A 24,905-nucleotide genomic window follows, 5' to 3' on the forward strand; every position below is an offset into this window, starting at 1 on the left:
CACCACATTCCCGGCCTAGCCACGTGCTGGTTCCCTGCCAGGAAGGCACGGGGACCTGGGGCCTCTGTGAGGCGCATCAGAAGCAGGGTCCTAACTAGGGTCTTGGAGAAACTTGGGGCTGGGAAACTCAGTGACCCGGGGGCAGTCTATTCCCACCAGCAAGAGTGAGGGGAAGATAGGGACAGAGAGGAGGCAGTGACCTCAAAGACAGAGCTTCTTCTGAGAAGAGTGCTAGTGATTTTATAAAAGGAGGAACTAAACTTGAACTTTCTTTTTTAAAATATATTTTATTGATTTTTTACGGAGAGGAAGAGAGAGGGACAGAGAGCCAGAAACATCGATTAGAGAGAAACATCGGTCAGCCGCCTCTTGCACACCCCCCACCGGGGATGTGCCCGCAACCGGGGCACATGCCCTCGACCGGAATCGAACCCGGGACCCTTGAGTCCGCAGGCCGACGCTCTATCCACTGAACCAAACCGGTTTCAGCAAAACTTGAACTTCCTTCCAAGTAAACTCAGTCACTGCTTAAGATGAAAGCAAGACTGAGCCACATGCCAGAGAATGTCCTCGATACCTCTCCCTGGCATGTGCCACATTAGCCACTGTCATCTCTGCCATGATTGCAACAGGCTTCTAAGTCCTTCCATTCCTGCTAGCCCTTCTCCAGGGAGCATCTAGAAGGATCTCTGGAAAACATAAATGCACCGCCGGCATGGCTCAGTGGTTGAGCATCAACCTATGAACCAGGAGGTCACTGTTTGATTCTGGTCAGCTCAGGTTTCGGCCTCTATCCCCAGTGTGGGGCGTGCAGGAGGCAGCTGATTAATGACTCTCATCATTGATGTTTCTATCTCTCTGTCCCTCTCCCTTCCTCCCTGAAATCAATAAAAATATATGAAAAAAAAGAAAATCGCAACTAAGAGCACGTCACATCCTCCTCATACCTGCTAAGGCCTGTCATTGATTCTGGAATAAACCCAGGCTTTTTACTCTGGCCTTCAGAGATGTACATTGCCTGGTCTCTCCACGCCCGTCTCCCATGCTTGCCTTCAGCCAGGACCCTTGAAAGAGCTAGTCATTTTGTGCCCGTGTTTGCCAGGCAGATGTGACATATGGGATCGTTCTGGAAGGACTGACCTACATTTTAGGTCTGGAGGTTTCCACAGATGAAGATTAACTTACGAACACACCATCAGAATCCTCCAAACACAGAAAACGAAGTGCCGTGAGAGTAGGCAGAAACACACAAAACACAGTGAAACAGATGTCCAAATTCTGCAGCAACTTAAAAGATTTGTAGTGTAGTGCAAATTTGTTTCATCTATTTAAAAACAAAAGCAGGAGGGCAAGGTATGACTGAAGAGCAAGGCTATTATAACTGACCAGGAAGATTTAAAGAGAGTCAAACAGAATGTCTAGAATTATGTGTATCAATGGATGAAATTCAGTAAGATGAACTAAGTACCAAAGTAGAGACAATTAGCAACATGGAAAATGATGTAACTGAAAAAAACTACACAGACTTCAGCAGAGACAAAGAGGCTGAAACAGGAAGAGGTTAAGAGATTAGAACAAAATTGCAGGAGAGAGAAAGTGTGGAAGCAGCATTATTTGAGAGAAAATGGCTGAAATTTTCTATTGTTGATGGAAGACACGAATGCACTGTTAAAGTAAGTGCATTGCGTACCTAAAGAAGGGGCTACACAAATGTCAGAAAGAACATCTTAAATTCAGATGAAAGAAGACACATCACCGACCAAAGCGACAGTGGCTCTAGGGAAACACCTGCAGGTAACCAGGGGAAGTCCCCATAAAAACATCTCTCTCCAGAATGAGAGTGCAACAAAGACATTTTATCTGAATAAATCTTGAAGGATTTACCAGGAGCCGAATTTCTAAAGGAAGGAAAGAAATGTGAACGAGAAAACATGCACATGTATAAAATAAAAGGGAGATTTGATTGGTGAGGCTCAAAAAAAGAAAGCAAGCTAGTAAGAGACTGACATCCACAGCACTGAAGTTTGAGGGCTGATCCAAGGTAAATGGCCTCACGGGCCAAGCTGGGAGGCCTGAGGTCACTTCTGTTCCCAGGTGTGTGTGACACAGGTATGGCTTCTTCCCTAAGAGTCAGACGGACTCCACTGTGACTCATCTGGTCCCTGAGTTTTCTTGGTGGGAGGGCCTTAATGACAAATTCAAGTTTTTATATAGATAGAGGGCTACTCAGGTTACCTGTTTCTTCTTGAGTGAACTATGGAATTTGTCCATTTTGTCCTGTTGACAATAATGGCATAAAATTACCCATAATATTCTCTTATGATGCTTTAAATATGTGTGGAATCTGTAATGATGTCACTTCCCTCATACCTGGTACCATAATTCATGTTTTCTCTCTTTTTCTACTTATCCTGGCTGGAGGTTTACCAGTTTTATTAACCATCTCTAGGAATAACCTTTAGAGTTTATTAATTTTCTGTATTGTTTTTCTTTTTTTCTATTACATTGATTTTTTTTTGCTCTAATATTTATTATATTCCATTTACTTTGGGTTTAATTTGCTTTTTTAGTTTCTCACGGTGGATGTTGAAGACACTGAAACCTTTTTTCTAGTGTAGGTTTTCAGTGCAATGAATGTCCACCTTCTGCTTTAGCTGTACGTTCATCTATACAAATATCACAAAAAATTGAAAAATTTTAAAATTGATTTCAGAGAGGAAGGGAGAAGGGGAGAGAGATAGAATCTTCAATGATGAGAGAGAATCATTGATTAGCTGCCTCCTGCCCGCCCCACACTGGGGATGTTCCCTGATCAGGAATCGGAACCATTACTTCTTGGTTCATAGGTCCATGCTCAACTACTGAGCCACACCAGCAGGGCCAAATATCACAAATTTTGATAATTTTTGTTTTAATTTTCATTTAGTTCAAAGTACTAATTTCCCTTTGATTCTTCTTTGATCTAGTAATTATTTCAGAATGTGATATTTAATTTCAAAATATTTAGAGATTTTTTTCCCCCCCCCAGAGATCTTGTGCTTTTAATTCCATTGGGGCTAGAGAACATAGTAGTTTTAAATTTATCTAGGCTTGTTTTATGGCCCAGAATATTGTCTTTCTTGGGTAAATGTTCTATAAGCTCTTGAAAAGAATGTGAGTCCTTCTGAAGCTGGCTGAAAATTCTTGCAGACTTTCTGTATACTTGTTCTATCAATTACTGAGAGACATGTGGGAATCCCCTGCCGTGGTTTCCACTGTTTCTCTTTGCATTTCTAACAATCTTTGCTTGATATATTTTGAAGCTCTGTTATTGGGTACATAAATATTTAGAATTGTTATGTCCTTTCAATGAACTGATACCTTTATTTTTATGAAAAGACTTTATTTTTATATTTTTATAATACTTTATTTCCTGGTAATGTTCCTACCCTAAAATCTGCTTTTCCTTATAGTAATGCTAGAGGCCCAGTGCACGGATTCATGCACCGGTGGGGTCCCTTGGCCTGGCCTATGTCCTCTGGCAATATAGGACCCCTCTAGGGATGTCGGACTGCCGGTTTCGGCCCCATCCCTACAGGCCAGGCCGAGGGACCCCACCGGTGCATGAATCCATGCACCAGGCCTCTAGTGTGAATAAAAGATCTTTGGTTAATCTCTTCCTGCCCTCCCTCTTCCCCTCTTCCTTCTGAGATTCATCAGTCTGTTCCATGTTTCCGTGCGTTGAGCGTCTGCCCCTGGTGGTCAGTGCATATTATAGCTACTGGTCAAACATTCACTTAGGCTTTTATATATATAGTCAGTCCAGCTTTCTTTTTATGGTGAATCTTCTCTTAATGTGTTTTTTAACCTATTTGTGTCCTTGTATTTCAAGTGGGCTCTTTTAAAAAAATATGTATTTTTATTGATTTCAGAGAGGGGAGAGGGAAAGAGAGAAACATCAATGATGAGAGAGAGTAATTGATCAACTGCCTCCTGCACGCCCCCTACTGGGGATTGAGCCCAGAACCCAGGCATGTGCCCTGACCAGGAATAGAACCATGGCCTCCTGGTTCATAGGTCGATGCTCAAATGGGCTTCTTATAAGCAACATTTAATTTGGTCTTGCTTTTCCATTCAGTCTGGCAATCTTTGCTTTTTAATTAGAATGTCTTAAGCCACTTACATGTAATGTGATTATTAATAAGGCTGGGTGGGTTCAATCTACTACATTGCTATTGGTTTTCTATTTGTCTCATCTGTTCTTTGTTCCTCTTTTCATTTTTCTGCCTTATCTTGCGTTGGGTGTTCTTTATGATTCAATTTTATCTCCCTAGTGTCCTAATAACTATAACTGTTTTATTTTAGAGGTTGCTGTAGGGTTTACAGTATTGTCTTTAATTGATCTCAGTCAACGTTTGGGTTATATCACATCATCACGTTTAGTAGAAAAATGTTACAACAGTTTCTGCTATGGCCCTTGCCTGCATTTGTACTACTGTTGTCATACATTTCACTTCTGTGTATGTCATGAATCCCACAAAACATTATTACTATTTTTGCTTTAAGTGGCCCATTATCTTTTAAAATAATTTAAATAAGAGAACAATCTCTATATTTACCCACATAGTTACTTTTTCTGGCTGCCTCATTCCTTCCTGTGGGTCAGACTTCCACCAGCTGCTGCTGGGAGGATCCCTGGCACGGTTCCTGTATAGCAGGTTGGCTGTGATGAATTCTTCTATCTTTTATATGTTTGTAAAAGTCCTCAATTTTAAAATACATTTTGAAATATATGTCACAGAGTAAAGAATTTTATGTCAGATTTTTCCCCCTTCAGTATTTGAAAGGTGTCTTCTGGCTTGGCTTGCTTCCTACAAGAAATCTCATCATTTCCTTTGTCCTTTGTATGTCATGTTTTCTCTTGGGCTGCTTTAAACCGGTACTAGTGCGGGATTCTGCACAGATGCAATACAGGCAGGGCCATAGCAGAAACTGTGTTCACTTCAAAGAATGTCTTTTTAGACACAGGTGCGTGTGTTGAGGGGCCCACCTGCCCAGGTATGGAGCCCACTGGCCCAAATCAGGAGCTGTTGTGTGGCTCTGGGTCCTGGTCCCTTTCAAGGGATCACTTTTACCCAATATTCAACTTAACAGCTTCTAAGGGTTCTGAGACATTCTACTGAGTGTTGGAAGAATGCTCCATCCTGAAGCTGGAAGGAACTTTAAGGTCTCATGTCAAACTTGTTTGATATAAACTTGTTTATCTTAAAAAACGGAGGCAGGCTCTGAAGTGACCCCTACAAGTAACTTATTAACACATATGACTTCAGCTTTTTAAAAGGAGCTATTGATTAAACATTTCTTTTAAAAGAATGTGACTTCAACAGCCACAAGGCAAGACTGGTCAACGTATAATGGGATTTGCAACCTGGAAAAAAAGTGACTGAAAGGCCACTGGAAGCTCTGAGACTCTTCAGAAATGGAACACAGTGTCGCCGCCCTGAAAGCCAGCCCTCAGGGACTTCCCAACGACCATCTAGAAACCTGTGTTTGCCTGGCTGGTGTAGCTCAGTGGTTGAGCGTTGACCTACGAACCAGGAAGTCAAGGTTCAATTCTGGGTTGGGGCTCATGCCCGGGGTTGTGGGCTTCATCCCGTGTGGGGCGTGTAGGAGGCAGCCAATCAACGATTCTCTCTCATCATTGGTTTCTATCTCTCACTCCCTCTCTGAGATCAATAAAATACATACATTCCTGCCAGGCTCATTAGGTTCCTGCACCGTGAGAACTTTGCACAACCTGTTGGCAAATCAATAGTCTTCCTAACATCTATTTCATAAGGAAACTGAAAACGAGAGAGCAGCAACCATCTCTAGAAAACTTCCTGTCTGCCAAGTGTTAGGCTTCAAGTGCAAGGAGTAAGTTCTAGGACATCACTGCTGTGGGGGCTGGGCCCAGGCGCTGAGAGCCTGAGGCCTGCCTTGAATTGGCACCAGGTCAGCAGAGCCCCTCAGGCCCAGCCAGGTGGTCATGGAGCTCCTTTACTCAGAGCCGTGTTCGTGTTCCACATGGGCGGATGGGATGAACCCTCAGAGAAGCCTCCACTCCCCCAAAGAAAACACATTATGTAAAACTTGTGGGTGTGAGAGGGCCAGCCCACTGGATGGCCCAACCTTCATAAGCACTTTCCGTGCAGGTGACCAGTCTCAGAGATTGATGGTGGGACCCTGGATCCACCTCAGTGTCCTGATGATAAAACTAAAAAGGAGTAACTTGAAACCAGTGTTCTTCCAAATCATCGAGGGAGGCACACACGCCTTAACTAAAACCTATTAATTCCTGACAAGCTTGACAGAGAGTGGAATGTGTGGGAAGAACACAGGCTCCCTTTCAAGCAGGGCCCTCGCTCCACTCCACCTTCTCCCCAGAAGGGGCCCGTCATTTGCCCATCTGCAGAGGCCAGAGCACCCAGAGGACCCTTAGTGGCAAGAAGACTGAAGTCCAAGCTTGACCCAAGTGCCATTGGGGCTGAGATACTGATGTCCTTGCTGCAAGCATGGACAGCTATCCGCTGTGCTCACACACCTGGACACATACACTTTGAAAACAGATCCTCAATAATGCAATTTCACTGAACACAAAAATAACCACATTACCCCCAAATCTGTGGCTGCTCTCTGCCTCACCTGAGCTATTTCTCTACATTAACCTAGGGCATTTCTGTAACAAAAACACCATCAGTCTGACCAGTCATGACCGTATAATAATTTAGTCATTTAGTCTTCATACCAAATATAAATACTTAAGAACATTCACGACTCTAAGGTTAGGTAAAAGGTCTTTCCATTTGTCCTTTTAGCAAACACAAGTGAACCCACATCGTAAGTTCATCTCTGGGAACCAGGTAAACGGAAGTATCTGAAAGTATCTGTAGCAGGTCAAGAAACTGTTACAGCCAGAGAAATTTATTTTAATATAGAAACATACATACATTAAGCTTTAAAATAGTCAAGTTTTAACAAAAAGGAAAAAAGCCATTTGATCCCAGAGTCTGTACAGCATGGATTTAGAGGCATTTGAATTTCACGTAAGGAGCACTTACAGACAACTGGAGGTGGAAACCTGCACCTCCCTGCCTCCGGAGTCCGCCAGGTCGGGGGACACCGGTGACGGTGATGGCATAGCCACTGCAGACACTGGACGCTCCTGTGACGAGAGCCACCAACGGCCAAGGATGACCACAAGCGCCCAACATCTCAGTGACTGAGACAGATGTCTTCACGCTGGGGACACTGTAAGTGAAGCCAGCTCCTCTCAAACACCTCGTGACGGGACTCAGGAGACGTATGAGAAATGCTCAGAGGTTTTGGCAATGTAGAAGGTGTAACGTCCAGGAATTCACCAGAAGCATTCAAAAATACTCAGTCAGCTGACCATCCAAGATGTGCTGCATAGTGGCTCGAGGGCGGCCCAGGCCAGGGCTCACTGTGTGTGGGGTTTCTGCTGGGGCCTCTCCTCGTAGGATTCCCCAAATTCGTTCACTCTGCTCCTATCTACAGGGTAGAGCCTGCAACGATACGATGGATGCTCTACTGCTTTTGAAGGGAGGAAGCACATGCCCTTGAGCCCAATAATAAAAAATCAAATGTCTTATAAATGACAAAAAAAAAAAAGGAAGAATCAAATCGTCAGAAGTTCACTGCATCAGAGGAATTTGGGGGTTCACCTTGTGCCCTCCTATTGATATTTTAATTTATTTTTATTTTTTAAATTTCTCTTAAATATATTTTTATTGATTTCAGAGAGGAAGGGAGAGGGAGAGAGAGATAGAAACATCAATGATGAAAGAGAATCATTGATCGGCTGCCTCCTGCATGCCCCCTACTGGGGATCGAGTCTGCAACCTGGGCATGTGCCCTTGACTGGAATTGAACCTGGGACCCTTCAGTCTGCAGGCTGATGCTCTATCCACTGAGCCAAACCAGCTAGTGCCTATTGATATTTTTAAATGGTCAGACTAGAGCTCTGTGCTCCAGGCTGATCAGAGGACAAGGACAGCTGTGCCCAAGTGGGAGCTGGGACTGGAACACCACGCCCAGTGAAGGCCTTCCCCTGGGGACTAGTCCCAGCTCCTAGAGGCTGGGGCAGCGACCTCCTTTATGTCACACCAAATTCGACTGTGGAGATACGAGCCGGCAGTGGCTGATCCCATCACTCAGACAGAACAAGCACTTCTATACCAAGAGACAGAATAATTTCTTCCACCGCCTACCACTGGCAACCAGAATGCAAGCTTGGGCAACACACAAAGACCATTGCAAGCTGTATCTTTCCCCTCAGGATGGCCAGGTGCACATCAGCAGGAATGGTGAGATTCCACCTGGCAGTGTGCTTCAGAGACCCCACACTCACCATCGCTGGTACAGGTAGATGAGGAACACCACGTCGTCCCTGAAACAGGCCAGGCGATGGGAGGTGGGCATGGTGATGATGAAGGCGAAGACGTCATCAATGAAGGTGTTGAAGGCCTGTGCCGGGTGGGAGAGGGGAGAGGGTGAGGAACGGGCCGTGGGGGCTCGCCTGGAGATGCCCAACTACCTGAACCCTGTTCATACAACGCGAGTCAGCAAATCATAGCAGACATACCATGGGCAACAGAGACTCTTGTAGTGACAGTAAAAACAAAATGAGCAGGTGGAGGCTCTCGATTGGCCACAACATACCCAGATAGCCTTCAGGGCAGCCCGACCTATGGGATAATGGTCTACCCTCTGGACAGCAGCCACTGGGTCAGGGGTGTCCAGTATTTTTTTAAATGAAAATTTCAATTTATTTATTGATTTTGTGAGAGAGAGGAGGGAGGGAGAGGGAAACATCAATTTTATTGCTCCACTTATTTTATGCATTCATTAATTGATTCATGTATGTGCCCTGACTAGGGATCAAATCCGCAACCTTGGCATATTGGAATGATGCTCTAACCAACCGAGCTACCCAGCCAGGGCCTGGGTGCTCGTTTTGATCCATGTTGTCAAGTAACATGGCATCTAATTCAAGCAAACGTCTTCTGTTGCTCTGAGAGTCAGAGCTGCTGTCTTTTAAAGTCATTGCTGGGGTTCTCGTGTTTAAAGGAGATGCCCCAACTGTGCCAGGAATGTGGCCCTGTACACACAGCGCCTCCTGCAGGCAGAGCACTGACCTTGTATGTGAAGGCCTTCCAGGGCAGGTGGGCCACCGACTTCATCTGGGGACAAGGAGACATGTGCAGGTCAGGGACAGGTTGCACAGAGCACATGGGCGACTGTCCAGCTGGGGATGTGTCTTACCTTGTAGTTCACAAAGAGCTGGGGCAGCATGAAGAGGAAGCCAAAGGCGTACACCCCTGGGGAGACAAGACATGGCTGAGAGCATGCATGGACTATGCCATCCTGACAGCCCCAGCAGAGTGACTTCAGAGAGCAACATCCTTTTCTTCAATCACCATAAGTCCTCCACAGGGGCCAAGTAGTGCTGGGGGCTGTGAGGACAGGGTGCCCACCCCACATGGTCCCCTCCGGGGGCTATGGCCAGGTTTGAGACCCGCACCCACTGAACATGGCATACCGGGAGCCCATCCCCTCTGCTCTGTGCCCTTAACTGCCTGCAGGGACCCAGTGCTGTGGTCAGGGCCAGCCCCAGGCTGGCAGGCCCCACGCAGAGCTCCATGCTGTAGGGCTGTGGCTGTAGTTGCCCTAAGGAATCGGATGTAAGAACAGTGCTGTTCACTCTGCAGGTTTTCATGCAGAGGAAAAGACCTCGCAAGGCTCTAGTCCCGGGAAGCCTGTGTGGGACTCTCGTAGGCAAATGGGCATCCTGAGGCCCAGCCGAGTGCAGAGGGCCTGATAGGGTAACCTCATGTCACAGGAGCAATGAAAAGGTACCCGCTATGTATGCTGTTACCAGAACAGAAAACCACATGACTCACCATTGACGAAGCTGTTGATTAGCCAGGAGTACCAACTGAAAAGGAAGAGAGCTGTCACTGTGAAAGGCTCGACATCCCTCTCATCAGTGTCTGTTTAAACTGAACAAATTCTTTTGTGGGAACCCTCTGTAAACACCAAGCTCTCCCAGGGACCCATAACAAGGTGTGGTTACAGGTTCCTGGAGATACTCTGCACACTGGAGGCCCTGGACCCTGGTCAGATCCCTGATGCTGCAGGGGTGGGAGACTACACCAAGCATGTCAAACTCATGGCTGGCGGGCTGCGAGTTTGACATGCTTTCTCTACACTGACAGATACTGTCCTTCAGAACTGCCAGGCAGATGGAAAAACCCCAGGCCTCTCCCAAGCCCCTGCGGCCTGAACGCAGCAGCCACACACTGCTACTAGGTTTTCCCTTATCAAAAGCACCCAACTTCACCCTAGACACCAGTGCTATGGGTGCCGGCCTCTATGTGACCGCTGATCTGGAAAAAGGAGAATGGGGACAGCCCCATTTCAGCTGTGTCTCAAGTCTAAGGTTACTCCCATGAGCGCTCCCAACCCCCGACCTCCTGCTTTCCACACTGCAGATGAGATAGAGCCACAGAATTGGCCAGTCCGTAGTCCCCACAATGGCAGGCAGACACGGAAGGATGCCAGAATAAACTGGTGATAGTGTGGCAGGGCAAGTCCTAGTGGTGCCTGTACCTCTTATACTTTATGTTCAGCAGTGAGTAGACGGCGCCCCCGATGCACAGAGGGTAGAGCAGGTAGGACAGGTACTTCATGGCCTGCAGGGAGCAGAGTACTTCCCGTTAGAGCCCAATCCTCAAACCTCTGTTAATGTGCACTTCATGCAACTAACTCACAAGGATGGAAAATAAACAAACAGGACAAGAAACTGGCACATGTGGGCAGCTGTCTGACCTGTGTGATGTTGTAATGGAGGACACATCAGTGTGCGTTTATCAAACCTACAGAACTCACAGCACCCACAGCTCACTGATGTAGACAGTGATGTCAATAACATACTGGCTCACTCAAAACAAACTAGCTTATGACAGATCAGTGAATAAATATGGTGGATAAAAATTTGAAGAAACGTTCCTAGGTTTGTGTCAAGACTGCTATCTAAGTCAACGCAGTTGTATCCTTGAGTTTATTCTGATTTGGATTTTATCGTAGCCCCAATAAACGTTGGGATGCAGGCTGATGCTTACTAGCCAATAAACATACCCATTCCTGTATGGGACACGGTGTATGGTCATACTGCAAACAGCTCCCTCACAGTAGCCTCAGTACACGGGCCTCCCTGTGGGGTCGCTCAGGTCCAAGTGACAGAGTGAGCTCACAGCAACCCCAGCAAACCCCCAGGGGACAAATCTGCTTATGAAAAATGTCCTGGGAGACAGGCATGAGGACACGTGCAGGGACCCGGAAACAGGGAGAAGACACCTGCTGGCCCCTTTTCCAAGCCAGAAAACCACTTGGGATCGTGACCACCCTCCGAGGAGATGGTCTTCCTGTGCTGAACATCACAGTCAGGTGCTCAGTGACTTGTCTGCTGGACATGCACGCTCCCCCCATCTCCCCCCGCCCACCTGCTGCTCACCTGAGTGTCATACTCCTCGGTTTTCCTCTCAGACTCACTGTAGGTGCCAAACTGTTGTAAAAGTCAATACAATCATGTTAACTAAGTGACTTAAGGCAGGTGTCTGAGCATGACTCTGCTAGGACTGAAGGGGTATCAGGGCTGTGTGCTGATTGGCAGAGATGCCTGGCCTGGCCACACTGTGTGAGGTACGACCCCTCCATCAAGGCTGAGGTTGGCATGACCACACACCTCCCTCCACCGGGAGGACCAGCGGGCAGCACTTCTGCTCCTCTGGCCTGGATGGACCCTACACCACATCGTGTGTCCATGTGGCAGAGCAGCCCTGTCCACATGTGTACCACTCACCAGGCTGCTCCCTGTTCTTCCCCTGGTGGTGTTTTCAGTGAAAACACTTGCTCTGTGCAGATACATGGGCAGTGCGCTTAGATCAGTCAAGGAGACCAGTAAAGGAGGGTTTACTGGTCTAACTTAGAAAACAGTGAACTGCACTATCTGCTGAGTTTCCTGCCCTTGGTCTGTTTGGACCTGGACATGGGAGGGTCAAAAATCCCTCAACTGAGGTGTTGGAGAGCAGTGAGTTTCACTCCTGTAAACCTCAAACGCCGCTCAACTCCCAGCCCTGACCTGGGAGGGAAGCTCCTGCCGCCCATAGCTGGGACAAGTCTGGGCTGTGGCTGGCTATTTGGGAAGCTGGCCTGAACTGCCCACAGGAGCATGGGAGCTGTCAGACCAGCGTCCCGTCTGGTGTAGAGACAGCTTGCCTTTAGTGCAGGCACTGCTCAGTCTGTGATTGGGGAGTTCCGTGTGAATTAGCTGTGATCAAGGAGCCAACGCTGGCTCTGCCGAGGGAGGTGCTCCATGTGCCGGGAGGGCAGTCCAGTCGTCGCAGGACAGTCGCATGCTCACAGGGTCCTTCACCTCACTGGGTGCAGCTATGAAATGCACCAGCAGACAAGCTGGTGCACATGAACAATGGGAGGTATAGAGGGAAGCAGATGGGTCGACAAGAGGGAGGAAGACAGAACCCCTAGAGAACACAGCAAAAACACGCACCTGAAACTTGGGCCTGAGGCCTCTCCAAACAATAGTCATTTTCAGAGCCTTTTTCACTTTCCACAGCTGAGGAAAAACAAGAAACCGACATTTATGATTCTAAGAGCAAGGAGATGCCAGAACTTGCAATTCAAACCCTCATGGACCAGGCACCTGCCTGCTGAAGCCCAACTGGGTTAGCTCACAGGCACAGGCCCTGGGACCTGACCCCTGGCCCACATGCCACCCAGCAGCTTGTCCCCCATGTGGATGCCATCACCACCTATCGGCACTAACAAACCAGCCCTCAGCCTGCTGCCCTCCTCTGGGCTGTCTCCTTCCCAGCTGTGTGCACTTGGCTGGCTCACCACACCCTGCCTGCATCTTTAACTTCACCCTGGCACCCTCTTCTGGCACTGGAAGGCCCCAGCCTCCGCTCAAGCCCTGTGTTTTTGGGTCTCTCTGGGACCCATGCCCCACTTGCTGCCTTGCTGATAGGAAAGGCGTCACGGCCTTAGAGAGCAGTTTCTATACTGCAGCTGTGGCCAGTTTCTATACTGCAGCTGTGGCTCCGGGAGGGTCCCCAGGTGGCGGCCTTCTTCCACAGGCACGGAGAGCACAGTCCTTGACTTGACAGCCATGTGCAAGGAGGGCTGCGACTCGCAGAGCAGGATGTGCAGGCTGCCACCTCCCTCCATTATTCCTGTGTCCCAACTCCACCTGCGTACTTGAGGACTGGCCCCAAGCCTGTCTGCCCCACAGGGCTCCCTTTCCTGAGCCCCACACAGCAGGGCCACCACAGGCACTAAGCTTTTGGAGCCCACACCGAATACTTCTGCTTTCAGTGGCATCCAGCACAGCACGAACCACGTGGAACTTTAAACATGTCAGGATACATTCTGCAATAGATGTGATGAGCTGGGGCCTTTTAATGATAAAAACTGGAGGGCCACCTAAAGGACCTTCTGAATTCTCACTTTGGTAAATACTCGCAGCAGTTGCGTCCCTGACTGCCCATGGAGGTGGCCCCATGTCACTCGGGCAGTTACGTAGGTTCTGACTGCACTGAGCACCTGTGCCCAAGGACCATGGCAACTCAGACGATAGCTCACCTCGATGGCGGCTCCAACACCCGCTGGGACCAGGACCAGCAGGCTTGTCTGCTCATCCAGCAGGAACAGGAAGATGACCACAGTGCTGAAGCAGCGCCAGAGCACTGGGGACAGAGTGGGGGGTTGCTGAGGGGGGCCACCACCCCACTACCACACACACCTACACATGTACAGACCACAAGCACCCCCCCCACCCAGCTCACACACACCAGCACATGCACAGCCCCTCTCCCACATACCCATCCCACTCACATATACCTGTATTTATGCAGCCCCACATACACCTGTACATACATACACCTGTATATACAGAGCCCACACGCACACCTGCACTTGACTAAAAAACACATTTGTACGTGTACAGCTCACACATGCACATCCCTGCCCCAGCTCCAAACACACACATACGTGCACACACATGTGGACCTACAATATTTCTCCCCCCTTGTCCATTAACAGTGAACAGTAGGCCACACGCACTAAGGAAAATGATTAGAAAAGGCTCTAGAACCCTGCAGAAGGCAACCTCAACTACATAAACATAATCAAGTTACACTTGCAAACACATAAACACACAGCAAACATACTGAGAATAATGGATTCTTGACTGAAATTATGACAATTTGCTTTCCTGTATTCAAATTACACTTTCTTGTTTTTATACCAATTCTGTGATAAAGACACCTGTCTTTTAAAGCTGTACCCTTTTTCTTTTCAAGTCATGCTTTAGCCCAGATTGGTGTGGCTCACTTGGTTGAGTGTCATTCCCTGTACTGAGAGGCCACTAGTCTGATGCCCGGTCAGGGCCCATAACTGGGCTGTGGGCTCAGTCCCCAGTAAGGGGCATGCAGGAGGCAGCAGGCCGAAGTTTCTCTCTCTCCCTCTCCCCTCCCCTCTCTCTCTAAACTCAATAAATAAAATAAGTTGTGCTTTAGAAAACACTGTAGCTGACTGAAAGTGTCCGACTGCCTTAAGTACTCCTCTCGGCAGTAGCGGCAGAGCCAGCTCTGCAGGGCGTTCACCAGGAGCACTGGCAGGGGGTGGGGGGTAAGACGCCTGCTTGCCTTCCATGGGCACAGACTCAGGGACCCTCCCTCTCCTCTCACCTGAAAAGGTTGGGAGCAGGCAGGAGGACTCGGCAGGGGAGGGGCATCCTCTCTGAGGATACCAGAGGACAGGAAAGAAGAATCTGAGACACGGATGACAGGGGCAGGGGAGCACCCCAGCATCCCAGACCAGCCACTGGGGAGTGTCATTTCCATGGGAGACACTCGCCTGGCTGACACAGACGGCACTAGGAACGTCACTGAGATGGGCCCTGGCTGTGTGGCCTCCATGGTCCTCTGTGCTCTGTGGACACAGGCTTGCACGACACTCACCAAGATCGTGGAGACAGGTCCCTCCCAGTTATTACCATACATGACCTAAGAGGACCCTCTGAACAGGAGCAGGGGATGGGCCCTGCAACCAGCATGCATCATAGACAATTATAACTTCAGGTTCCAAAATGAACATTCTAACCCATTTTTATAACAGCATAATACGCTTTGGGAATGGGTCAAAAATCCCAAGGGCATCTACCTGCTTTGGTGGACATCCCAATCATGCTCTTCTTTTTCTTCCAGAAACTGATGTCATTTTTAAATGCCAGGAAATCAAACAGAAGCTGAAAAGGAAGGACAGCAGTGTGCATCTATCTCCTGTGGGTTGGCAGGTGGGCACTGGACACAGGTGAACCCTACGTCTCATGTACCGCACTGTGGTATGCACTGTGGGGTCACCACGACCAGCACCTCCGCCTGCAGTGGCAGGGAGACCACAGGCGCCCAGATGTTCTCCTCCCCTCGCACGGCAACAGCGCAGTGTGTCCGCCTCAGAAGCACACAGGCTCATTCTGAGACATGACCTTTTGATAAAAAGTGCTGTTTTTCAGCAGCTTTGGAAAGTTTTAGCTGGACTGGCAGCTGAGTCCCAGGCACTCAGAACCAGCTGTAGCTCAGCTCTCCGGACCTGTGCTGCCTCACCTTCCCACCTGGACCTGAGTCCAGCACAGCCACCATCCAGTGATGGCTTTCCTCCACAGCCTAGAGACCCCACCTTCAAACAGGGATTCCACACAGAGGACTGGTGTTTAACGTTGTGATCACCACAGTAGGGCTCATATAGTCAATAATTCATTTCCGCGATAAAGGCCTAGCACTGTGGCCTGGGGAGTCTCAGGTCCGTTGGGAACCAAGGGGCTGCCTGGTGGGATACCGCTACACCAACCCCCCAGCTGAGGATGGCGGGTGCCCTTGGAGTCACCACGCCCACCACTGTCATCACCAACAAGGACTCAGTGACCTACTCACATGAAATGCTGCGACAAAGAAGGTCAACGCTAAGAAATACAAGTTGGTATCAACAAAAATTCCTTTCACTTCATCAGCATCTTTCTCTGAAAACCCTGAAAAAAGAAAACATAATGCAAAATGGGCAATGTCAGCCTCTTAACGTTACAAAGGTTTCTGAATGTTGTTGGTAGTAAGAGTTCACCTGAGCAAAACTATGGCATTTCAAATACTATGTTCTGAATAAAGCAAACTTTCAGGTAATCAAGAATTTTTCAGGGACAGGACACGAGTGATCCTCTGATTAAAATTACATGGAAGAACCTGCACCACAAGGTACGAAGGCTACCGAGTCTGTGTACATATCTGGACTTGCAACTACAGGACACTGCCGCCCAGGGTCTGGGTTGGCACCCACGGCCTCACCAAACTGCTGCAGGGAGTACACAGCATCCTGCATGTGGATCCAGAAGCGGAGCCTTCCCAGTGAGATCTTGTCGTAGGACACGGTGAGGGGCAGCTCGGTGGTGGAGCGGTTGATGACCTAAGGGAGTGACGACACAGTCGGAACCTACCCACCAGGGTGCACCCAGCTGCCAGACCGCACCCTTCTGCCTCATTCGGACCACTGCACACCCTGAGGCTGACCTTCCCTCTTTCCTTCCCTCCCTCCCTCCTCTGGGGCTCCAGCACCCACGTGCTCTCCTCTCAGAACTGGGCGGGACTCCTCCTGCACACACTGCTCTGAGCTCTTCCTGAGGAAACTCTGCACATCTCTCTGGACCACATCCCCTCTGCTCATCTTTCCCAGCATGAGCGGCACCACCACATGCCAGGGACTAAGGACATATGTGCCACTGAACCAAACACAGGCCCCTCTCCTGGAAGGGCTGGAGACAGAATTACTCTGCCCATACCCACAGGCCAAGTGCCTGGCACAGGCAGTCACTCCACCTGGGCTGGCAGAAAGCTCCAGGAAGAGGCAGCATTCAGGCTGGGCTCATGAGGAGGCACAGAATTGAGGGTGGAGGCTGCACAGGAAGGAAAGCTCAGTCCCACTGTCTAGCAGCATATGTGACCACAGCGGTCAGGTCCCAGGAGGGTCCTGAGCATACGCATCAGTGTCACTGTCCATGCTCACCGTGACCCCTCGCAGTGAGCCAGGCAACCAGACACCAGGTCCAGCACCGGGCTACCACATGCAGTGCACCAGCATCAGGCCAGGTGGGCAGCAGGCCAGGCCCGTCCCACGGGGGCGCCACTGTAAAGGCTCCCATAGCAGGCAGCACCCCACAAACCAGTGGCCTTGGTTGTTCTCCAAATATGGCATTCCTTCAGAAAAGCGGCTCCAAGTGAGACAAAGCATTAGTGGCAGAAGGCAGCCTGGGAAAAAGCTAGCTGCCTATACACACAACTGTTTCTGTGAACAACAGCACTTTGAACTGCAGGCCTTTTATCAAACCACGCAGTGACCAGGATAACGCAGGTGCTCTGTGGATGCTGCCCAGATCCTTCCATGGCCCAGACACAGACTTTTCTCTCCTCACTGCTTCCCAAGTGTCCCTTTAATGAGGACCTTCTGAAGCCCTACACCAGCGAGGGCACAGGGGCTCGAGGAGGGGATGGCTCGGAAGGAACCCGCCGCTGGCCAGGAGCAAACCCAGAACACACCCATGCCAAGTGAAAGCACACACGAGCCATCAGGGCAGGACTGAGGAGGCAGCCACACTTCAGGCCACGAAGTGCAGAGGGGAGCGTGCTCACCATGAGGTCCTTCACCCGATTGCTGAGCTGGTCGATGAACAGGATGGGGAGGTAGTGCACGGTCTTCCCAAGCTGGATCCTGGGGTGAAGCAGTTTTCAGTCACTGTGAAGTTTTCTGTCACCTTAGATGACCTGAACGCAGCCCCAGACACTGCATTTACCTGAGAAATCCCTCCCAGCACCTTCGGTTGCTTCGGGTTACAACAGTCCCAGGCACACCTTCCCAAAGGAAGCAGGGGTCTCACAAGCTACGCTCATTGCTGACACACTGGACACCAGGAGGAGATGGGTAAACAAACAAGGACCTGACCACACTGTGGAACATCATCCAAGGCGTGAAAACGTGCAAGAGGCCCCTCTGTGCACAGACATGAATGGTCCAGTGAGGCAGTAAGAACAAAAATAAAAATCTACCTGCTTTTCATGTCTGGGAGGGGTGGGGGCCAGAGGATAGGAGTGGGGGGGGGGGCTTTTTACTGAATGATACTTTCTACACCTTTCACATTTTGAACTGCGAGTGTATCATGTATTCAAAAATAAGGTTTAAAATTACAAAAGGAAAACCCCTCCTGACAATACCAGAGGAACTACTGACAAATGAATAAGAACACTTATTATAGTGGCCACTCATAGACGCTTTGTGATGACTTTATAATAGGTCTTAACCTAACAGCAGGCTCCCCAAAGCCTGGAGACACAGACTAGTCTAAATGGTCAATCAATGCTAATAGTTATGCTTAACTAATAATGGAAAATGACAGTGACAAGCTCTAACGGTTTATTTTATTATTATTATTTTTTAATTTATTGATTTTTTGAGAGAGAGGAAGGGAGAGGGAGGGAGGGGAAGAGGGGGAAAGAGAGAAGGGGAGAGAGGGAGAGAGAAACATTGATTTGTTGTTCTACTTATTTATGCACTCATTGGTTGATTCTTGTATGTGCCCTGACCAGGGATTGAACCAGCAACCTTGGCATATCTGGACGATGCTCTAACCAACTGAGCTATCCATCACAACCAAAAGTTAATTTTAAATAGTAAATGAGTCACATTAAAACTGACCATGGCGCCCCTAACAAAGGTAGTCAGAATGCAGACAGGACAAAACTCAAGTGACATGATCTCATCAGTGCTCCCATTTTCTCTCCAAGGGAAGCCTTTGCCAAGAACAAAGTGCAGGCCCTGGCCAGTTTTCTCAGTGGTTAGAGCATCTCAGCCCTAGGACTGAAGGGTCTCGAGCTCAATTCCCAGGCAAGGGCACATACCTTGGTTGCAGGTTTGAACCCTGGTCCCGTTGGGTTTTGCTGGAGGCAACCAGTTGATGTGTTTCTCTCACATTGGTGTTTCTCCACCCCCCTCCCCCTTCCACTCTCTTTCTATAGATCAACAGAAAAAATATCCTTGGGTGAGGATTTAAAAAAAACAAAAACAAAGGGCAGGATGACTCCCAGTTTCATTCATTCCAATACTCTGATGGCAATCTTGGTCAGCAAGACTGCCCAGAGAAAAGGGACAAAGCTTGAGGGTGTCCAGGCAGCACCTTAGGCTCTTCTGGGCCTCCCATCCCAGGGACAACTCAAAGATGCAGGTGTGTCCAGCCGGTGTGGGTTAGTGGTTCAATTCCCAGTCAGGTCACATGCCCAGGTTGTGGGCTTGATTCCCCAGTGTAGGGCATGCAGGAGGCAGCCGATCAATAATTCTCTATCATTGATGTTTCTATCCCTCTCCCTTCCCCTCTCTGAAATAAATAAAAACATATTTTAAAAAATGCACGTGCGACCAATCCATTTTTGGATTTTGGTGGGCCACCATCCTGAGGGGCTTCCTCCAGCCCTACACCATTGTGGTCGCCTCCTCTGCTGTCAGCTCAGGGCAAATTGATGCTAAAGCCAGGCAAGTAAGCCTCAGTCACCGGTTAGACTAGTGCACTTACATCTTCATGTATCGATGCACATCGGCAGGCAGGGAGGACCCGTCAAAGACAAAGTCATCCACCATCACATTCAGTGTCAATCTTGGTCTCCAGTGAGAAACAGGCTCATCCAGGGCACTCATCGGCTTCTTCTCAGCTTCGATATTCTGCTAAATGAAAAGGAGCGACTTAGCATGAAAAGAGGCCAATGCTGGCTGGGAAACAGGGCCTGAAACAGGTTGAGGTAACAGGGTGGTTGGCACCTTCACCTAGGAATAGCCCACAACCCGGGCATGTGCCCTTGACCTTGGTTGCAGGTTTCAACCCTGGCCCCGGTGGGGTTTTGCTGGAGGCAACCAGTTGATGTGTTTCTCTCACATTGGTGAAGGTGCCAACCACCCTGTTACCTCAACCTGTTTTGAATAATTTTAAGTTATATTCTCTCTCTCCCCCTCCCTAGCTGGTTGGTCACAATGCCAAGACCAATTGGGAAGCAGAGCCTGGTAGAGCGTGGGGCGCCACAACTGCCAGTTGCCCAAATTCTTATACCCCTCACTTCCTTCTCTCCATAGAAGCACCATGTGGCCCTAGATCTCACTGACTCCTGTCCTGGGTCCTCCACCTAAGCAAGGCCCACTTCTCAGGGAACCTGGGGAAGGTGAGTCCTCGAGACAATTATAGGAGATGTAGGCGAGCCAACTGTCCTGCATGTGCAATGAGACTGAAAAGGAGACTGCTCCTCAATCAGGAACATCAGGTTGACTGGAGGGAGTTGTGTCAATGTCTAGGCATCCACCAAGAAACCGATTGGCAGGAAAATCTTTATATGAGCTCTAACTGATATATTCCAGGAAACAGTGTCCTTTATCTCCTACTTAAAAGATATATTTTTGCCCTAGCTGGTTTGGCTCAGTGGATAGAGTGTCGGCCTGCAGACTGAAAGATCCTTGGTTCGATTCCGGTCAAGGGTACATGCCCAGGTTGTGGGCTTGATCCCCAGTAGGGGGCATGCAGGAGGAAGCCAATCAATGATTCTCTCTCATCATTGATGTTTCCCTCTCTCTCCCTCCCTCTCTGAAATCAATCTATAATAAAAGTGTAATATGCAAATTGACCAAATGACCGAACAGCGACCTTCCAGATGACCACACTATGACACGCACTGGCGCCAGGCCAGCCAAAGCGGGTGCAATGCAATTGGTCAGGGGCCCCGCCATCATCCCACGATCGCCCCGTAGAGGGAGGCCCAGGCCACCAGCTGGCGAGGCTATTGATCGGGGGGTGGGGGGGGGGGGCTCCACAATCGCCCCACAGAGGGAGGCCCAGGCCACCAGCCAGCGACGCTGTGGCGGGTATGCGGGGCCGGCCAGCGATCGTGCTGCAGAGGGAGGCCCAGGCCAGCCAAGCAATCGTACCCCATGCCTGTTGCCTACAGAGGGAGGCGACAGGTGGCGGGTGAGTGGTGGGGGGGGCGGCAATGCTACACAGGTGGCAAGCAGTGGCAGTGGCAGGGGCAGGGCCAGCGGCCGGCAGCCTGGGGAAGGAAAACCCTGATAGGCCCTGATCACTGGCCAGGCCTAGGGACTCTACCTGAGGGGTCCTGGATTGCGAGAGGGCGCAGGCCGGGCTGAGGGACACATGCCGCCCCCGCCCCCCCGCACAAATTTCGTGCACCGGGCCTCTAGTAAAAATATATTGGGAAAAAAAGATATATTTTTTATGTAATAATTTATCTCCCAAATAATAGTAATAGCTAACATTTGGCATTTATACGTTCCAAAGACCTCTCATTCCCTTTACACCTACTGCCTCCTTGATTTCCCAGGAAGGCCCCATGAGACAGGGCCATACTTTGCCTGTGGAAAAGGAGGTGAGGGGTCTTCTCAAGGACACACAGCAGGGAGTGCAAACTGGGAGAGGCCAGAGAAGGCTGTCAGGTTTTTCAAAACCTACCTGAACCATTGACAGCCCTGTCCCTGTGCAGGGAACATCACAGAAACTCCCTGAAAAGCTGCCATCTTTCTTGTTTGTAAATGATCTCACCTTCCGTTCAACAAAGACCCAAACACCAGAATTCCTAGGTTTTGTCAATGGTCACTTATGTAACTCCCAGTGTTTCTTGGTACATATAGTTTTCTACGGATGTATAAAATATGGTCTGTACATCTGCCTTTTGAATAATTTTAAATTATATTCTTAGAATTAATATATTAAGTGCAGTAAGTTTCCCAAGTCTTAAGAAATGAATGCAGCTGAGCTCCATAGAAGGGGCTCCCTGTGAAAAAACATGCATAAAAAATGTCAGTGGATTACTTAAAGTGCACGTCACTAATCTGACAAAAAATTTATGTGTAAATCATGGGAAATTATTCTGCTGAAACACAGACATGTTCGCCAATAACCTAGCCCTAGATCTAAGCTGCATGTACAGGGACATGCAGGTGTGAATTCCAGGAAGCAGAGTGCAGGCTCCTTTGGCTGATAACCTGATGAAGATGCCCACCTGTGCAGCAGATTCTCCAGTGAGCAGATTGACTTCTTCTGGTTTGGGGACCATGTAGGTGGTCAGAGGACTAACCAGGTGCACCTGCTTCCCATCGTGCCAAGGCAGAATGCCAGCATGATGGAGGAAGATATAGGCATACAGTGTCCCGTTATTCCTTGTTTTCTTTGGTACAGAAACATTAACTGTCCTAAAACAAGACAAATTACAATTTCAAACATGTACACTTACACTCTGTATATACACACACAGCAAAGATTACTCAACAACTAATTTTAGTTTAGAGTACTAAAAATGAAACCCACCTGCCTTTGATTGAGAGTCCTAGGTACAGAAGTTTATGGAATGTTTCCTAAAAGCTTGAGCAGCTATACCTGAGAGCAGGAAAGCCTGCGTTTTCTGCCTCCATTTCCTGGCACTCAGAGAAGTCAGTTCACTCACAGGCAGTGGCCAACCCCAAGTGTGCAAGGCCCCTGCCCGCTGCACTGCCTCTGCAGCTCTCTGATGGCGCTGGCTGGCTAGAGGACATTCATTCCAGCACATGTTCCTATCACTCTATCTGATACCTCCCAGACGATGTAGAGGGAAAAGGTAGACTCTTGACAAGCACATCATTTTTTAAGTTGCGCTTGTTGAGATCTTAAGACCTAGAGCCATAGTTATATATGAAACACCTTTGGTTACAAAGAGACAGTAGTTTGCTGTGGGAAACCGCATGTCATTCCCACTGCAACATCCACTCCTTCAAAAACTCCCCCTAGCTGCTGCATGTCCCACAGCCATAAGATGCAGGTGTCAACTGCTTCCTAAATGACATAGCTGCTATTTTCAAGTAAAACGGAAGTTTGACTGTCTACATATCACACCTAGGTCTTCCATTAAAACTTTCTCACAAGACGGTAGGTAATACTGCTTTTCTAAGGCAACCTTGTTACATACAGAACGCTAACTTTTAAACAATCTAAACATTTTATTATGTTAACCTTATCACTGGCACTTTGTCATATAACCACACCTTTCAAATTTGGACTCCACATCAAAGTCTTCCACGTTCAAGACAAGATCCACGTTGTTCTCAGCACCAAGGTTGGACCGTGTGGTGGTGTACACGCTCAGCTGGAAGCGATGTGAAGAAAATTAGCTTGGCAAGGCCCTGGCCACAAAATACACACATCAAACAGCTACACAAAGGAGAGCAATCTGAAAGGCGAAAGGTTTCATTTTTAACTCCCAAAGGGACAAAACTCTGACCTGTGAAAGAATGGTTGAACCTGATGTGTCTGCTGCAAAAGAACAACTTGCTCAAGTGTGTAGCTGACTGGATCAACAGAGCAGGGGTACACTGACTCTGGGTACCTTGTAATGGGGTGACAAGGGGCAGCGTCGGGGGCCTGCCTGCGGCCACTATGCACACAGAGTCTATATTAGGGGTGGGGAGGTCAGGGATCAGGCTAGGAGACTCCTCAGCCCAGCTCCGGCCTGGCTCAGATGAGAAGCGACCCCTACCCCACCGGACTCTGCCCAGCTCAGGTGAGACTAGCTCCTGTCCCCCGTCCGTCGCAGAGACCCCTCTCCCCAACCCGGGAACTCACCTGCAGCTTGGGCCTCTGAGCCAGGTAGGGCTGAATGCAGTTACCGTTGCCGGAGCACGGGCGGGTGTAGACGATGCCGTACATAACCCAGCAGGTGTGCACCACGTACACCACGAACACGCCCACCACCAGGCTGGTGAAGGAGCTGCGGCCGCTCCACATGGTGCCGTCGCCTCCGGGCGGAGCGTGGCGCCCACCCGCCCCGGTCCGTCTCGCTGCCGCGGGCCCCGCGAGCCTCCCTCCCAGCGCCCGCTGGATGCTCTGGCCGTCGCCGCTCACGCGAGAGCCGCCGCGCGCCGCCGCCGCCGTCGGGGAACTAACGCGCCGGGCGCCGCGGACCACCGGTCACCCTGCATACTCTTGCCGCCGCCGTCTACCTGTCACCGCGGGATTCGCCGGCGCGCCGGCAGCTTCCGGGTCCTTTGCCACCCGACGGAAGTGGGCGCGCCGCACGGCCACCTGGGAAACGTAGTCTAGTCCCCTCGCGCGCGTATGCACGCACAAGCTCGCGTCCGAGGCGAGGCGGCGACGTCATTTCCCCCGCGCCGTCCTTCCTAGGCGCCCGGGCGATTCCGAGCTCTCAGGCGTTTTCAGGTCGGGGGCGGGTCTGGGAACCAGAGCCGGAGGACCAGGGGCGCCCAGAGGTGGGAGGGTGCCATCTCAGAGCCTACCACCACCCGAGATCGCCAGCGGTTCCTCGCCCTGGAACCACGCCATCCCCCAGGCTTGGCCAGATCCACAAATGAGTGAAATGTTAACTTTTGAGGAAGCTGGGTGGAGGCGATACAGAGATTCTGTGTTGTTTCAGTCCTAAATCTGGAAACGTCAAAATAAAAGTTGAGAAAGAAGTAGTAAATAGATTAACAAAAATGAAATACCTGATTTCATGTTGGTTTTGTTAGATAGGTCTGGGCGGTTCTAAATGTGGAAGTAAGAAACGTCTAAACCTGTAGAGTTTTTATGAGTTTACTAGAGGCCCGGTGCACGAAATTCGTGCACTGGGGGGGTGAGGGGATGTGCCCCTCAGCCCAATCTGCACCCTCTTCAATCTGGGACCCCTCAGGGGATGTCCAACTTCCAGCAGTTGGACATCCCTCTCACAATC

The 24,905-nt window shown here is 49.4% G+C and overlaps 1 protein-coding gene across 2 annotated transcripts; it reads right to left on the bottom strand.

Annotated features, from left to right (window-relative positions):
- Positions 1–6,926: 6,926 nt before the first annotated feature.
- Positions 6,927–24,236, bottom strand: CLPTM1L (CLPTM1 like). 2 transcript variants are annotated; one of them, XM_008161814.3, is made up of 17 exons: positions 23,801–24,236; positions 23,224–23,324; positions 22,209–22,398; positions 19,727–19,872; positions 17,796–17,874; positions 16,458–16,575; positions 16,053–16,147; positions 15,283–15,367; positions 13,702–13,805; positions 12,611–12,676; positions 11,555–11,605; positions 10,651–10,733; positions 9,942–9,976; positions 9,304–9,359; positions 9,177–9,221; positions 8,390–8,505; positions 6,927–7,544 (listed from the first exon to the last, which is right to left on the bottom strand). In XM_008161814.3, the coding sequence occupies exons 1-17, from the start codon at positions 23,960–23,962 to the stop codon at positions 7,460–7,462; spliced, it is 1,617 nt and encodes a 538-aa protein (XP_008160036.1). In that variant the 5' UTR covers positions 23,963–24,236; the 3' UTR covers positions 6,927–7,459. The 2 variants fall into 2 exon arrangements, with proteins under 2 accessions (XP_008160036.1, XP_027995264.1); XM_028139463.2 differs by having other exon boundaries at positions 19,727–19,875.
- Positions 24,237–24,905: the final 669 nt, after the last annotated feature.

Source organism: Eptesicus fuscus, chromosome 4 (assembly GCF_027574615.1).
Source record: "Eptesicus fuscus isolate TK198812 chromosome 4, DD_ASM_mEF_20220401, whole genome shotgun sequence".
Classification (NCBI taxonomy): domain Eukaryota; kingdom Metazoa; phylum Chordata; class Mammalia; order Chiroptera; family Vespertilionidae; genus Eptesicus; species Eptesicus fuscus.

Coding starts and splice junctions, on each gene's coding strand:
- CLPTM1L (XM_028139463.2), bottom strand. CDS start 23,962: ATGTGGAGCGGCCGCAGCTCCTTCACCAGCCTGGTGGTGGGCGTGTTC. Junction 16,148..16,457: donor GTACTCCCTGCAGCAGTTTG/GTGAGGCCGTGG, acceptor TTCTTTTTTCAG/GGTTTTCAGAGAAAGATGCT. Junction 8,506..9,176: donor GGAAGGCCTTCACATACAAG/GTCAGTGCTCTG, acceptor CACCCGGCACAG/GCCTTCAACACCTTCATTGA.